A 15,851-nucleotide genomic window follows, 5' to 3' on the forward strand; every position below is an offset into this window, starting at 1 on the left:
AGAGACTTGCAAAGATAACCAATCATACATAAAAGAATTCAGAGAAGATTCAAATATTTTTCATATATAAACTTGATCATAAACCCACAATTCATCGGTCTCAACAAACACACCGCAAAAGAAGATTACATCGAATAGATCTCCACTAGAGAGGGGAGAACTTTGTATTGAGATCCAAAAAGATAGAAGAAGCCATCTAGCTAATAACTATGGACGCGAAGGTCTGAGGTAAACTACTCACACTTCATCGAAAGGGCTACGGTGTTGATGTAGAAGCCCTCCGTGATCGATGCCCCCTCCGGCGGAGCTCCGGAACAGGCCCAAAAATGGGATCTCGTGGATACAAAAAGTTACGGCGGTGGAATTAGGGTTTTAGCTCCGTTTCTGATCGTTTGGGGGTACGTAGGTATATATAGGAGGAAGGAGTATGTCGGTGGAGCAACAGGGGGCCCACGAGGGTGGAGGGCGCGCCTGGGGGGGGGGGGTAGGTGCGCTCCCCTACCTCGTGGATTCCCTGTTGGTTGCTTGACGTAGGGTCCAAGTCTCCCGGATCATGTTCGTTCCGAAAATCATGTTCCCGAAGGTTTCATTCCGTTTGGACTCCGTTTGATATTCTTTTTCTACGAAACTCTGAAATAGGCAAAAAATAGCAATTCTGGGTTGGGCCTCCGGTTAGTAGGTTAGTCCCAAAAATAATATAAAAGTGGATAATAAAGCCTAATAATGTCCAAAATAGAAGATAATATAGCATGGTGCAATCAAAAATTATAGATACGTTGGAGACGTATCAAACATCAGCAGTGCCCCATATACAGACAAGAAGACGTAATCCATTGAAAAAAGTTGCCAGGCGCCACTGAGTATATGGGTCCTGCTCGTCCTCATGCTCGTGAATAAAATTTTCAAGTATAGGTGCTGGAATGTTCACAGGACCTTGGAAACACAAGAAGGTTAATTAGTAAAGGGAAACTAGCTAACCCGCATGCATGTGGATGAAATAATTATAATTACGATGGAAGACAAACGTCCCGAAATCATGAGGATTCCATGCAAAAATAGTGCCACGAGTGGTGGCAGAAAACACAAGACCCTCGTATTGAATTGCATCACAGTACTCATCCGTGTATAGAAACTGATTTTTGAGCAATATCCATCGAGTCAAACCATGAAGGACGACAACAAGCTTGTCGAAGACAGCGAATACATAAGCATTCCTATAACCCCAAGAGCGGTTGGGAACTCGACAAATTGCTATCTTCCATAGACGACAGTCAGCATGATCGTATTCGAACTCATGTAGAATACTGGTGTACTCAATCTCTAGGAAGTCGTCTGAGGATTTTCGAAGTGGAACCCGGTGACGAGTGTACACATTCACAAGTTCCCACTCGCAGTTGTACCCAATATAAACAACCCAATCTCCATTTGCGCCTGCCCAATCCTTGCCCTCAAGCGATGGCATCTTAACATCATATGTATCATTATCAAGCGGCATCAACTTACACAAGGCGAGGCTTCCCTCGTCCCCACGCCTGTCAGCAGGGTCACGGCGAAGAAGATAGGGGAGATCAAACCTCACCTGAACCTTGGGTTCCTTGTAATGATGTTATTAGTTGAGTCGAGAATGGTCTTGAACGAACCTGCCATGCTAGCTGAGGTGATGACGTTGCACCGATCAATGAGTTCCTCCACCGCGTCATCATTTAGATTGGGGCAAGAATAATGGGGTCGTTTCTGGCTTGTTCCCTCCATGGAGAAGACGATCAAACATTGGAAGAAGGAATGGTGAAGGCAAATGGAGGAGGGAGAAAGAGCTAGCATGCGACAGCAGTTCCAAATCAAGAGGGAAAGGCGAAGAGTCGATGGACGGTTGCCACGGTACACGAAGAGGCGCCTGGGGAGCGAATGGTTGCCATAGAGGTCACACACTAACGACAATGGCCGAGTGAACCACATGCAATCCCATCGCACAACACACACATCTTGTTAAGTTGAACCATTTCTGTTCTCTTGTGTCAACGCAAACAGTTGATCCAAGTGAACCGCATGCCGTATATCGCACACACCTTGATCTGGCTGACCGTTTCTTTTGTGTTGCCTAATCACAAACAGTTCATCCGAGTGAACCATATGCTGTATATCGCACACATCTTCATCTGGCTGACCGTTTCTTTTGTGTTGCCTAATCAAAAACAGTTCATCTGAATGAACCGTATTCTGTGTATCACACATGCCTTCATCTGGCTGCCCATTTCTTTTGTTCCTCCTCATCGCAAACAGTTAATTGAACTGAACCATATGCCCCTCATCGCACACGCAACTAAAATCTAAACCGTGTTTGATGCATCCTCCATCGCAAACGTTTTCACCTTTTTGACGGTTTGCATACACCACCGTTTGCAATTATTGTATCGCACACAGTTTCTCGAAGGGTCTCTGATCGAAGTGTCGCGTTAGCAGCATCCTGTAGTAGTGCTAGTTCATCTCTTGTATTCAATCTTTGTATCAAAACCTCAGATTGGTACCTGTGGGTTGCTAGTAGTGTTGATTACATCTTGTAGTTGATGCTAGGTGATTTATTTGGTGGAAGATTAAATGTACAGATCCATTATGCTATTCAATACCCCTCTGATCTTGAACGTGATTTGTGAGTAGTTGCTTTTGGTCTTGAGGACATGGGAGAAGTCTTGTCATAAGTAATCATGTGAATTTGGTATTCGTTCGATATTTTGATGATATGTATGTTGTTGTTTCCCTTAGTTGTGTTATGTGAACGTCGACTACATGACACTTCACCATCTTTGGGCCTAATGGAATACATTGTGTGGTAATTACTAGATGATGTGTTGCTAGGGTGACAGAAGCTTAAACCCTAGTTTATGTGCTATTCCGTAAGGGGGTGATTTGGATCCATATGTTTTATGCTATGGTTAGATTTATCTTAATTCTTCTTTCGTAGTTGCGGATGCTTGCGAGAGGGGGTAATCATAAGTGTGAGGCTTGTTCAAGTAAGAATAGCACCAAAGCACGAGTCCACCCACATATCAAATTATCAAAGTAGCAAATGTGAATCAAACAAACATGATGAAAGTGACTAGATGAAATTCCCGTGTGTCCTCAAGAACGCTTTGCTTATTATAAGAGGCCGTTCCGGCCTGCCCTGTGCTACAAAAAGGATTGGGATACCATCGTGCACTTTTGTTATCGTTACTACTTATTGCTCATTACAAATTATCTTTCGATCAAACTATCTATTACTGACTATTTCAGTGCTTGCAGAGAATACCTTGCTGAAAACCGCTTGTCATTTCCTTCTGCTCCTCATTGGTTTCGACACTCTTACTTATCAAAAGGGATACGATTGGTCCCCTATACTCGTGGGTCATCACTATGCTCCAGGGAATACAATTCCTACTGCAGTCTCTAAACCCTTGCAAGCATCTGAGTGTATAGCTAAACCTCGGGCTGTACCTATAATATTGTGCAACTGCTGCATAAACCAGACCCAACTTTCCTTGGACTCTGCCTCAAACACACCAAATGCAACTAGGAATAGCCAGTTGTGTCCATCAACTGCAGAAGCTACTACTAGCTATCCTCTCCATCTTCCATTCAAAGCAATTGTGTCGGCAGCCAAATAGAGCTTGCAACCATCCAGAAACCCCTAGCATCCAGCCTTGAAACAAACAAAAGCCCTCCTAAGGCACTCCTTCTCAAATGACTTCCCTCTTATTTTGTATGAAATTGTATGCTTGTCAATCTCTACAACACTCCCTGGACTAGCCATCTCCACTTTAGCATTGTAAGCATAAAGCAACTGAAAACTCTGATTCCATGGACCATTTATCCTATCAAGAGCCATTTCCCTACCATAAAAAAATCCTCATGTAAGGTATATCAATTTTGTACTTCTTAAAAAGCTTCCCATGGAGTGTTGTTGGACCAAGTGTTGGTGTTTCTCTCAGTCAATCCAAGATTGCATTTGCCACCCACCTAGTCTTTGCTAGCTTTGTTTTGGCTTTTCCCCCTCCCCCTCCAGGTGGACAAGTGTGCTAGTGTGGGTTTTGTTTTATCTGAAACAAAATAAAGTACAATTAAGAAACATTACACAATGATCTGAAAATAGAATGCATCAATACACTAAAATCCACATTAAGGCGTAATACCTGAATGAATTTGCTCTTTCGCATACGCGATGCATGCAGCCTCCACCTACACCTATCATATGGGCAATGAACAGTGAACCTTGTTGGCTCACTCCTATAAAATCACATAATTATTTTCAATGAGAATGCAATATGTAGTCGCTGCATTATGATAGTCCACCATCGATTCGAATATGGTTCCTGGATTAAGCTAAGGATCTTCCCTGATCCACTCAATTGTTGGCATGCCATCACCATTGTATTCATCTAAAACTAAGTTGTCAATGTTCTCATCCCTCTCTTCATCGTCAGTTTCATCAGATTAGCACGACTGTTGGGCTCGTCTAGATATTCTCATCTTCCATTGACTCTTGATGGACTGTATCTACTCATTCAAGGCACATCATCTCATCCTCATCATCAAGTCAAGGCACTTCCTTGTCAACCTCTGCATCTACTTCTATAGTAGCTACAGAAGGGACATGAGAGGCGGCAATACTAGCGGCAACAGACATGTTGTGGTTTTCAGAACCACTAGGTTTACTTGGTCTTGACCTACAAGGAGTGCTAGGGCACTCGCTATTATCAAAGACAGATGATGTATGAACACTCTTCCCCTTGTCTCATTCTTTGCGTGGCTGAAGCACCTCGATATGGATTTTACTGAAACTTCTATCAGCATTCAAACTAAATAACAATTCCAAATGCTCGCGCAAGTTAGTGGGGGAAATCTTTGCTCGCTACTGTTGAAATATTTCAGTTCAACAGCATCGGTAGAGCTCTAGTCATACACGGAACGGACTGAATTGCGAAAATCTTTCAACGATATGCTGCTTTCTGCCACTTTTGGGTAGAAAAATCCAGATATCATATGCGGTTCGGTACCACGCAGCACACTAGTTTCCATTCTAACCTCCAGCTGAAAAGCAAGAACGAGATCAATCTTATTTGATGAAAATAAAGGGCGGAAAATTAAGCAACCAAAATTGGCACGATTCAAGCGAGTAGTGCTCAAATACTGCCTAATTGACAAATTTTGTCATCCATTCGAGGGGAAACGAAGCTTATCCAGATGGAATCCATGAATTATCTACCTTCGACTCGACCCAACCATCTCCACGGTCGATGGGCCGGAGGGCGTTTTCCCCTAATATCGCTTCTTAATCCCATATTGAGGGGGGGGGTCATGTGGAGGAGGCACGGCACCGCCGACAAACAGAATAGGGTTAGAGGGTGGAGGGCATGATGGTTGCGTCGGAGGAGGCGGTGCAAGAGTGACTCGACCAATTTCAGACAAGCTACTCTGATGTGTCTCCTTGTGGCCCCACTCGTCAGGACGTAACGGTCAAAGGAGGACCCGGCCCAAAACAGACCCACTCATCAGCAGTTAATGGTCAAGCCATTGACCCAACAGCAAATGTCCAGTTCAGACAAGAGTGCGGAGACAAGTGAGCAAAACTTTAGAGCATGGGGACAACTGAGCACAACTAAGGAACCAGGGGAACTGTCATAAAAAACCTTTGTATTATTATATTTCCATATTCATAATTGTACAGTCTTTATTCTATGCTATAACTGATCTGATCCAGGAATATGTGATTCAGTGGAAAACTCAAATGCACGTGTGGAATGATAAATAGTTAAATAAAAGTTTCCTGGTCTTGCCTCTAGGACTAGCTAAAGTGTTGTTGGTGATCACGTTTTCCGGATCTTAGATATCGTTAAGTGTAATGATAGTCCTAAAACAACATTGAGATTATGACATTAGAAGAACCATCATATTGAATTGACCCAAACTTGTCTATTATAAATTGAGTTAATACCATCTATAATAAAACAACATTGAGATTAAGACATTAGAAGAACCATCATATTGAACTGACCCAAACTTGTCTATTATAAATTGAGTTAATACCATCTATAATCAAACAACAATCAACTAGGGCTAACATCATCCATTTGGGGCATTAATTGGGAAGATTTTTTCATTTATTACATGTCTCAAATATTATTAAGGCATTACTACTCCAAGATTTTGGTAATAATACTAGGAGGTGGTATAGTTATTGTATCTTATCTACTACAAGGGTGACCAATCAACTAGGGTCAACATTATCCATATGAGACAATAATTGTGAAGATCTTTCCATTTATTACATAACTCAAATATTTTGTGGCATTAGTACTTCAAGATTTTGGTAATGAAAACCAAGAGGCGGTCAGTTATTATATCTTATGCAATTAATACAATGGCATCTTTTATTCTAGCAATGCAATTTATTGCTCTTATTGAATGACAACCATTCATTTCATGATACTTTCCTAACATTATAAATATGATGGCGGACACATTAACAAATGGACCATTTCATACTTCCACCATGAAAGAAAATCAATCTATTAGTGTGACCATTCTCTTAGCATATCTTATTCTAGCCATCGGAGGAAAAGAAGTAAAGTGTATTAGACGAGAAGAAAATACTAGCGGGGTCCCACTGAATCAAAAAGTCAATAAGGCTATTCTGGTATGTATGAATTCATCTTAGTTTGTATATCTATAATCAATTTTTCGACTATGAAGTTGAGGAGATGCCGAAATAGGTTGACGGAAGAGATGTTTATGACTGCATCGATGTGAATCTACAACCAGCCTTTAGCCATCCACTACTAAAAGACCACAAAATCCAGGCAAGTTTTAATACTCAATATATTATAACATTCATGTACTTCCTAAGTAAAATGTAGATATTCATGTCTCAATCCATGCAGGAACGGTATGTTATTTGAAGTAAACAGTGGCAGATTGGTAGCTAATATATATAATCATGCTAGCAATTATTTGAACTTTAGTTTTTATTCTAATACTTCATAAATAAGCTTTCACTACACATCTAGCGTTCTAAAATTTCTCTCCATGTTATCTTTATTTCATAGAAGAGAAATATAAAACATTTGGTTTGATCACGAAGAAAGGCAAACTGCAAATTCATCTAATTATGTGGATATATTTAATTGTGCATCATAACACATAAACATGCATATTTTTTATGATATTTTGTCTTAAAAGTACATATTGATTTAACTTTCCCAATTACAGATGGAACCAAGCTCTTTCCCACTGAGTATTTCTACCAAATCTCCGTCGATGGATGTCATCCCACAAGCCCAATTGCCCTTGATTGAGTGCCCTACAGGAATGATTCCGATATTGCGTAACAACAGAAGGGTCCACACGCCAATAGAAACTATTGATAAAGTGACTACCAATGAAGAACATGAGGTGAGTTTTTAATATAATTTTTGAGTGATTCGGTCATAATGGTCGATTATAACAATATAAAATTTTCTTTCTAGTTGTTAAATGCACAAAAATTTATTGCCATGAAAACCACATGTCAAAGAAATATTACCTAACAACAGTCTAGGATTTTATCGCATTAAATTCATCCTTTAGATGAAATATATGGTCCAAGGTAGTCAAATAAGTAAATGCAAATAACTAATTGTGTGAATATTTCTATACTTGACATTTTTGTTGCCACTGCAGTGGATGGAATTTTTCTCTAAATGTTTGGTCTATATTGACCTTAAATGCACCATTAAGTGATGTCCACCAAAATATTATTGTGATATGATGTCAATCTTTCTTGTTTAATAAGCATTAGTATTTTCATTATAAACAAGTCAATATCTTTTTTCGGCTTGCAGGTTGCAGGAGTGGAGTATTATGATGAGCTATATGGAACGCGGGCTAAAATAAATATCTATAATCCTATGGTGAAAAATAATAGTAAGGATCTAAGTGCATCATGGATACAAATTAATAAGATAATAAAAGCAGGTGTTGCAGATGGGATCGGGGCTGGTTCTTGGGTATATCCAAGCTACAGTGGTGACAACTCTGCTAGGTTTCATGTTGCTTGGATAATCCATAATTATTTCTCTGGATACACATTCTTCAATTTAATATGAATCACTTACAATGATATAGTTTTTATTGACGTCGCAAAACATTTATGTAAAGGTTGATGGCTTAAAGACTTGCCCTGGTCATGATTGTGGCATTTTCGTGCAAGTTAGCTCAAGTGTTGGTCTAGGAGGAAGACTTAAACCAATTTCTGTCTATAAAGGACCACAATACATGATAGATGTTGCTATTTTCAAGGTATTCTCACGTAAATAATTTTTTTATTCTTGTATTTTGTTTTGTCATATGAAATACATGAACTATATTTTTTTTAAAACTTGAACACATTGGCTAAACCAAACCTAGAGGTGTCAAACCATTAGATAACACAATCTTACTAAGAACCTTTGATCATAGAAAAATATTTTAGCATAGACGGGAGACTCCCAAATATATCTCTAATATTATGTTCATGTTAATATGGAATACAATTAAAAGGATAGTTTCACCTCACCACAAATATTTGATCGATTGTTATTCATTTCAACTATGTTGAAGCATTTACCATGAACCCTGATTTATTTTAGGATCCAGTGACTAAACATTGGTGGGTGGCTTACGGTCCACAAAACATACATATTGGATACTGGCCAAGAGAAATTTTCCATTTCATGAAGGATCAATGTAATTATGCATTATGGGGTGGATATGTTCAAGGTCCGACAACATCATCAGATTCTCCACAAATGGGTAGTGGCCATTTTGCTTCCGAAGGACTTGGAAAAGCAGCATTGGTGAGAAATATCGAAATTTTAAATAAGAAAAACAAGTATGTTATTCCAGATGAAAATAAATTTGGGTTTGTCACCACCAATTTATCCAAATATACTGCAAAGGGTTGTGTTGATGGATATAGTCACTTCGGTGTGCATACTTACTATGGTGGACCTGGTGGTTTTGTTTGAATATATATGTAAAATTATTAATAAAGTTTTGATAATCTAATTAATTTGTGAACTTGGAAAAATTATTTTGTGATTTTATCATGTTAGAATGTATTTATAGTGGTGGATAAGTTGAGTCATCTAGCTTAGTTTTGATTTCCTCGGATATATACTGTACCATGGTTTAGTGCTTCTTTTGATAAAAAAGTGTTTTGATGCCAAATAAGAATAGGAGAGACAAACCTATTAATGGCACTATGTGTGAACTTCACTTTCCTGATAGGTGGACTATCTAGCGCGCCTGGGGCCACCGTCATTGGGCAGAGGCCGTTGCCTCACACCTACTCATGAAGTCCTAGCTGGCACTGCGTGAAAAGGCTCTTCGAGTGCTTCTTTCGGCTGAAGTGAGCCTATGAGCCGTCTGTTCAGCAGTGGCTTGCTGTGAGGGTCTCTCGAGGTTTTTTGCCATCCAATCTACCTGGACGAGCGAACCCGGGCGACCCGGCTAGGTGGTCCATGATGGGTGTACATGACTGTGGCGCTTTCGGGTCCACTCTAATGGGACATCGTGGGACGCACCCACATGTGAGGCCCCATGCACTGTTCACACACATACTCACCAGCAATCGGCCGGCCGGTTAGAGTGATGTCCGCGCCTTCACGGATCGCACGCCTAGAAACCATGCGGATTGTTTGAGTTCATCACCCACGGTGTTGTCTAAGTAACCATTTGCAATAGAAAACCCCAATAACCAGGGTAATAAGCCCATTATTGATAATCCATGTACTAATCAAATTGATATTTCTTATAAAACATGCCAGATATTTCATATCCGTATAAAAGCAACCATGATTTCATAATCGAATTACATCAGATAGCTTCGGCACTCAGTTACACCATTATAAAACAGCACCAAGTTTCACATGCAGCATCAAAACCTTTGGAAAGTAGCATCATACACGGTAAATAGATAGATGAATCTCATCTGGGAAACTGCAGAAGCGGAAGGCAAATATTGAGCCTTCAGTGATGTTGAATGTCCTTGCAACTTTAGGTCGGTGGCTATGGATAATTGCCCGCCTAACCTTCGTCCTCTTCAGCAAGACTTCAATATTGTACCATGGGTGTTGAACGAATACCTTCCTCGCCTCTTGACTATGCAGGTGGTTTGAGAGGTAATCATCGGTGAACTGCTTTGAAAAGTACTGAAAACAAAGCTATGCATAAATCACTGTTGTAAATTTTGAAATGGTGCAAGGGGTAAAAACAAGGTAAAAGAGTTGGTACCATCCTATAGTTGACTGATGTCTTCTTCATTGTGCAAACAAAGATCTTGTTGTTATTCGTCGCAAGTTTCTTCATCCTACATTCTTTCTAAGTTTCTTGACTTGACTGATATTCATGGACATCTCATTTCCCCATATGCAAAATGGGTCGAACAATGGGTCTAAGCCTCTGATAGCAGGACCTACATGTGCAAGACCAAATTGTAAGAAACCTAAATATTAGAATGATTCCTGCAACTGCACAATAATGTGCTATTAGCCAAAGGACCCTGATTGAACAAACCTCGATGGTAAACCGCAGTCTCTCACATTGTTTCCCTGCAACACACATAAGGAAGATCTTGATCACGTTAACTGAGAGTTGCCATATGCTACCTCTTGAGCATGCGTTGGTTTTCCCTTGAAGAGGAAAGGGTGATGCAGCAAAGTAGCGTAAGTATTTCCCTCAGTTTTTGAGAACCAATGTATCAATCCAGTAGGACACTACACGCAAGTTGCCTAGTACCTGCACAAACAAACAAGAACCTCGCAACCAACGCAATAAAGGAGTTGTCAATCCCTTCACGGTCACTTATGAAAGTGAGATCTGATAGAGATAATAAGATAAATATTTTTGGTATCTTTGTTGTATATATTGAAAAGTAAAGATTCCAAAATAAATAGTAAACTAGAATTGTAGGTCGGAAACTTATATGATGTAAAGTAGACCCGGGGGCCATAGGTTTCACTAGTGGCTTCTCTCAAGATAGCATACATTATGGTGGGTGAACAAATTACTGCCGAGCAATTGATAGAAAAGCGCATAGTTATGATGATATCTAGGCATGATCATGAACATATGCATCACGTCTGTGTCAAGTAGACTGAAACGATTATGCATCTACTACTATTACTCCACATATCAATTGCTATCCAGCATGCATCTAGAGTATTAAGTTCATAAGAACAGAGTAATGCATTAGGCAAGATGACATGATGTAGAGGGATAAACTCAAGCAATATGATATAAACCCCATCTTTTTATCCTCGATGGCAACAATACAATACGTGCCTTGCTGCCCCTGCTGTCACTGGGAAAGGACACCGCAAGATTGAACCCAAATCTAAGCACTTCTCCCATTTCAAGAAAGATCAATCTAGGGACTCTGGCTGGAACGTTTATCCTAGCTCGCGAACACAAGAACAACACCAAACAAGCAAGAAATCCAGGCACGACCTGCAAGCTGGCATGACATGCCACGTTAGTACATTGAATGTACTTGCAAGCTCACAATAACCAGAAGCATTCAAGACAAACAACATCATGGCAATTACAAGTTAAGCAGGAATTATCATGAGATCATCAAGATAACATGGCATGAACAACATGAGCATAATATTGCTAGAACAATAGGAGCATGGCATGAACATATAAATCTGATGATACTAGCATGCAACATGATGACACTATATGCACCACTTATTCTGTTCGGGTTGCCTCGTAACCATCACATGCATCACTTACCCACCTCGGACATTACACGGTCATCTCAGGATCAAATCAAGCTTGGTATAAAGAATACCGTAGTAATCATTAAATGACCACAAGGAGCTTTATCTTTACCCACGATTCTCGCACAACATCACGAATACTTATCAACTTGGTATCCTCGATACCACGGTGATCATTCATGGATCACAAACGGAACCACTCTGGGCTCAACGGGTTACCTCGTAACCAAACGGTGATCATTCACGGATCACAAACGGAACCAATCTGGGCTCAATGGGTTACCTCGTAACCAAACGGTGATCATTCATAGATCACAAACGAAACCACTCTGGGCTCAACGGGTTACCTCATAACCAAACGGTGATCATTCACGGATCACATAACCAACTTATCTCATCATCGAACCAAGCTTGTTATTAAGCACATTATTATTAATACTGTTGACCCATAGTGTGACCGACACGAACTAGGCCCTTATCCGCGGGCACGGCTATCGATAGATTTAACATACACTCTGCAGAGGTTAGTACATTGTACCCTAACCACGGAACCCATGGCCTCGCACTCCCATTTGGGTGGACCACCGGCGTTCCGACAAAACCGTCCTACTGCCATGACACTCTCCCGGCCACTCCGACCAACTCCCCTCTCGGCCAGGTCATGGGTGGCCCCGTGCCTACCAAAGGCACCAATGGCCACCGTCGTGGCAAAACGGTCCCAAACGTAGACAATCCGGATATAACAACAACGAGCACACAAGGTTATGCCTGCTTACGGGGCCAGGGTACCGCACGCCCATAACCTTCCCTTGTTGGAGGCACCGGCGAGAGGCACAACAATAGACCCAGTTAGGACCTTCCCATAAAGGTAAGTGATACGCCTCCATCGTATCTATAATTTTTGATTGTTCCATGCCAATATTCTACAACTTTCATATACTTTTGGCAACTTTTTATACTATTTTGGGACTAACATATTGATCCAGTGCCCAGTGCCAGTTCGTGTCTGTTGCATGTTTCATGTTTCGCAGAATATCCATATCAAACGGAATCCAAACCGGATAAAAACGGATGGAGCTTATTTTTGGAATATTTGGAAAATTCCGGAAGAAAAATCCACGCGAGACGGTGCCCGAGGTGGCCACGAGGCAGGGGGCGCGCCCCTGACCCTCGTGGGCCACCCATAAGGCGGTTGATGCCCTTCTTCGACCGCAAGAAAGCTAATTTTCGGAAAAAAAATCACGGCGAAGGTTTCGATCCAATCGAGTTAGGGATCTCCATATATACCCGAAACAGTGAAAGGGCAGCAGAACAGAACGCAGAAACAGAGAGAGACAGAGAGACAGATCCAATCTCGGAGGGGCTCTCGCCCCTCCCATGCCATAGAGGCCAAGGACCATAGGGGAAACCCTTCTCCCATCTAGGGAGGAGGTCAAGGAAGAAGAAGACGAAGGGACCCCCTCTCCCCTTCTCTTCTGGTGGCACTGGAACGCTGCCGTGTCCATCATCATCACCGCGATCTACACGAACACCTCCGCCATCTTCACCAACATCTCCATCACCTTCCCCCTCTATCTACAGCGGTCCACTCTCCCGCAACCCGCTGTACCCTCTACTTGAACATGGTGCTTTATGCTTCCTATTATTATCCAATGAAGTGTTGCCATCCTATGATGTCTGAGTAGATTTTCGTTGTCCTATCGGTGGTTGATGAATTGCTATGATTGATTTAATTTTCTTGTGGTTATGTTGTTGTCCTTTGGTGCCCATCATATGATTGCGCGCGTGGATCACACCCTAGGGTTAGTTGTATGTTGATAGGACTATGTATTGGAGAGCAAGAGTGACAGAAGCTTCAACCTAGCATAGAAATTGATGCATACGGGATTGAAGGGGGGACAATATATCTTAATGCTATGGTTGGGTTTTACCTTAATGAACGTTAGTAGTTGTGGAAGCTTGCTAATAGTTCCAATCATAAGTGCATAGAATTCCAAGTCAGGGATGACATGCTAGCAGTCGCCTCTCCCACATAATACTTGATATCGGTCTAGTAAAGTAGTCAATTGCTTAGGGGCAATTTCACAACTCCTACCACCACTTTTCCACACTCGCTATATTTACTTTATTGCTTCTTTACTTACAACAGCCCCTACATTTTATTTACTTGCTCTTTATTATCTTGCAAACCTATCCAACAACACCTACAAATTACTTCTAGTTTCATACTTGTTCTAGGTAATGTGAACATCAAGCGTGCGTAGAGTTGTATCAGTGGTTGATAGAACTTGAGGGAATATTTGTTCTGCCTTTAGCTCCTCGTTGGGTTTGACACTCTTACTTATCAAAAACTGTTGCGATCCCCTATACTTGTGGGTTATCAAGACCTTTTTCTAGTGCCGTTGTCGGGGGGCAATAGCGTGGGGTGAATATTCTCGTGTGTGCTTGTTTGCTTTACCACTAAGTAATTTTTATTTGTCGTTCTTAGTTGTTTTCTATTTTTAGTTATGGGTAGGAAACACAAAATACCAAAAAACTTAGTTGTACCTACTGAACCAATGGTTGAAGAACCACTCAAAATCTATCACACTCCTGAAGCTTATTACTTGGATCATCTTCGATCCCTATGTGCTCATGCTGAAACCCCAACTAGCTTAGTTGAGGGCAAATCTTTAGATGAGCATGATTGTTATGTGCGACACCGAATATCTGAAAAAGGGAAAATTCTATTGGGTCAAATTCATCATTTGCAATGTTATGCTTGGAATTTATGTGAAATATATGATTTTACTTGTTGTTTTGAAAACCCTAAGAGACACCTTCCCTATCAATGTGAGTTTAGTGATAATGGAATCATATCTTCGTATGCTAAGGGTGTTTATAATTACTATGATGTTCAACAAATTGAAGAATTTTTTTGCTTTTAAGGGTGCTTATGAAATTGTTTCTTTGATTGAAAAGTATGATGCTACTCTTTATAAATCTGAAAATTTTGCCATACTTAAATATTGCTATGCTAATTATGCGTCTAATACCTATGTTGAACCATATATTAAGGACTACCCCGCTGTCCAAGAAGAGACTAATATTTTGCAGGAGTCTATGGAAGAAAAAATTGATGAAACTGTGAGCTCATTGGATGAAAAAGATGAGGAGGAGAGCGAAGAACAAAAGGAGGAAGAACGGATTAGCTACCCGTGCCCACCTTCTAATGAGAGTAAATCTTCAAATCATACATTGTTTAATTTCCCTTCGTGCTTACCGAAGGATGATTGTTATGATCCCGTTGATTCTCTTGAAATATCCCTTTTGATGATGCTTGCTATGCTTGTGGCCAAGATGCCAATATGAATTATGCTTATGGATATGAACTTGCTATAGTTCCTTATGTTAAACATGAAATTGTTGCTATTGCACCCATGCATGATAGTCCTATTATCTTTTTGAATTCTCGCGACTACACTATATCGGAGAAGTTTGCACTTATTAAGGATTATATTGATGGGTTGCCTTTTACCGTTGCACATGATGATTTTGATGAATATAATATGCATGTGCTTGCTGCTCCTACTTGCAATTATTATGAGAGAGGAACTATATCTCCACCTCTCTAAGTTTCCAATACGATAAAATTGCAAGAAAGTGTTTATACTATGCATTGGCCTTTACTATGTGTGCATGAATTGTTTTTTTATGACATGCCGATGCATAGGAAGAGAGTTAGACTTCGTTGTTGAATGATATATGTTACTTTGTGCTCACTACTAAATTACACATCATTGTTAATTAAAATTGGCTTTGATATACCTTGGGATCCGGGTGGATTCATTACATGAGCACTATATGCCTAGCTTAATGGCTTTAAAGAAAGCATTGCCAGGGAGACAACCTGGAAGTTTTAGAGAGTCATTTATTTCTGTTGTGTGCTTTTATAAAGTTTAGGAATAAAAATAATGTGCCAAGATTTGCCTTTAGGATGGTCACTACAAGAAATATGTCAACTTATGACCTTCTATCAGTGACCCTCGAAGAATTGGTCATAAATTTATGACCATTTTAGACCAATTGGTCAAAAGC

General features: G+C 40.5%; 1 protein-coding gene across 1 annotated transcript; it reads left to right on the forward strand.

The window, feature by feature from the left end:
• Positions 1–6,526: 6,526 nt before the first annotated feature.
• LOC125534870 lies at positions 6,527–9,017 on the forward strand. The gene is made up of 6 exons (XM_048697930.1): positions 6,527–6,670; positions 6,747–6,833; positions 7,243–7,425; positions 7,854–8,068; positions 8,169–8,310; positions 8,640–9,017. The coding sequence occupies exons 1-6, from the start codon at positions 6,527–6,529 to the stop codon at positions 9,015–9,017; spliced, it is 1,149 nt and encodes a 382-aa protein (XP_048553887.1).
• The last annotated feature ends 6,834 nt before the right edge of the window (positions 9,018–15,851 follow it).

The sequence above is a fragment of the Triticum urartu genome, chromosome 2 (assembly GCF_003073215.2).
Source record: "Triticum urartu cultivar G1812 chromosome 2, Tu2.1, whole genome shotgun sequence".
Lineage (NCBI taxonomy): Eukaryota > Viridiplantae > Streptophyta > Magnoliopsida > Poales > Poaceae > Triticum > Triticum urartu.

Coding starts and splice junctions, on each gene's coding strand:
- LOC125534870 (XM_048697930.1), top strand. CDS start 6,527: ATGAAAGAAAATCAATCTATTAGTGTGACCATTCTCTTAGCATATCTT. Junction 7,426..7,853: donor CTACCAATGAAGAACATGAG/GTGAGTTTTTAA, acceptor TTCGGCTTGCAG/GTTGCAGGAGTGGAGTATTA. Junction 8,069..8,168: donor GCTAGGTTTCATGTTGCTTG/GATAATCCATAA, acceptor CATTTATGTAAA/GGTTGATGGCTTAAAGACTT.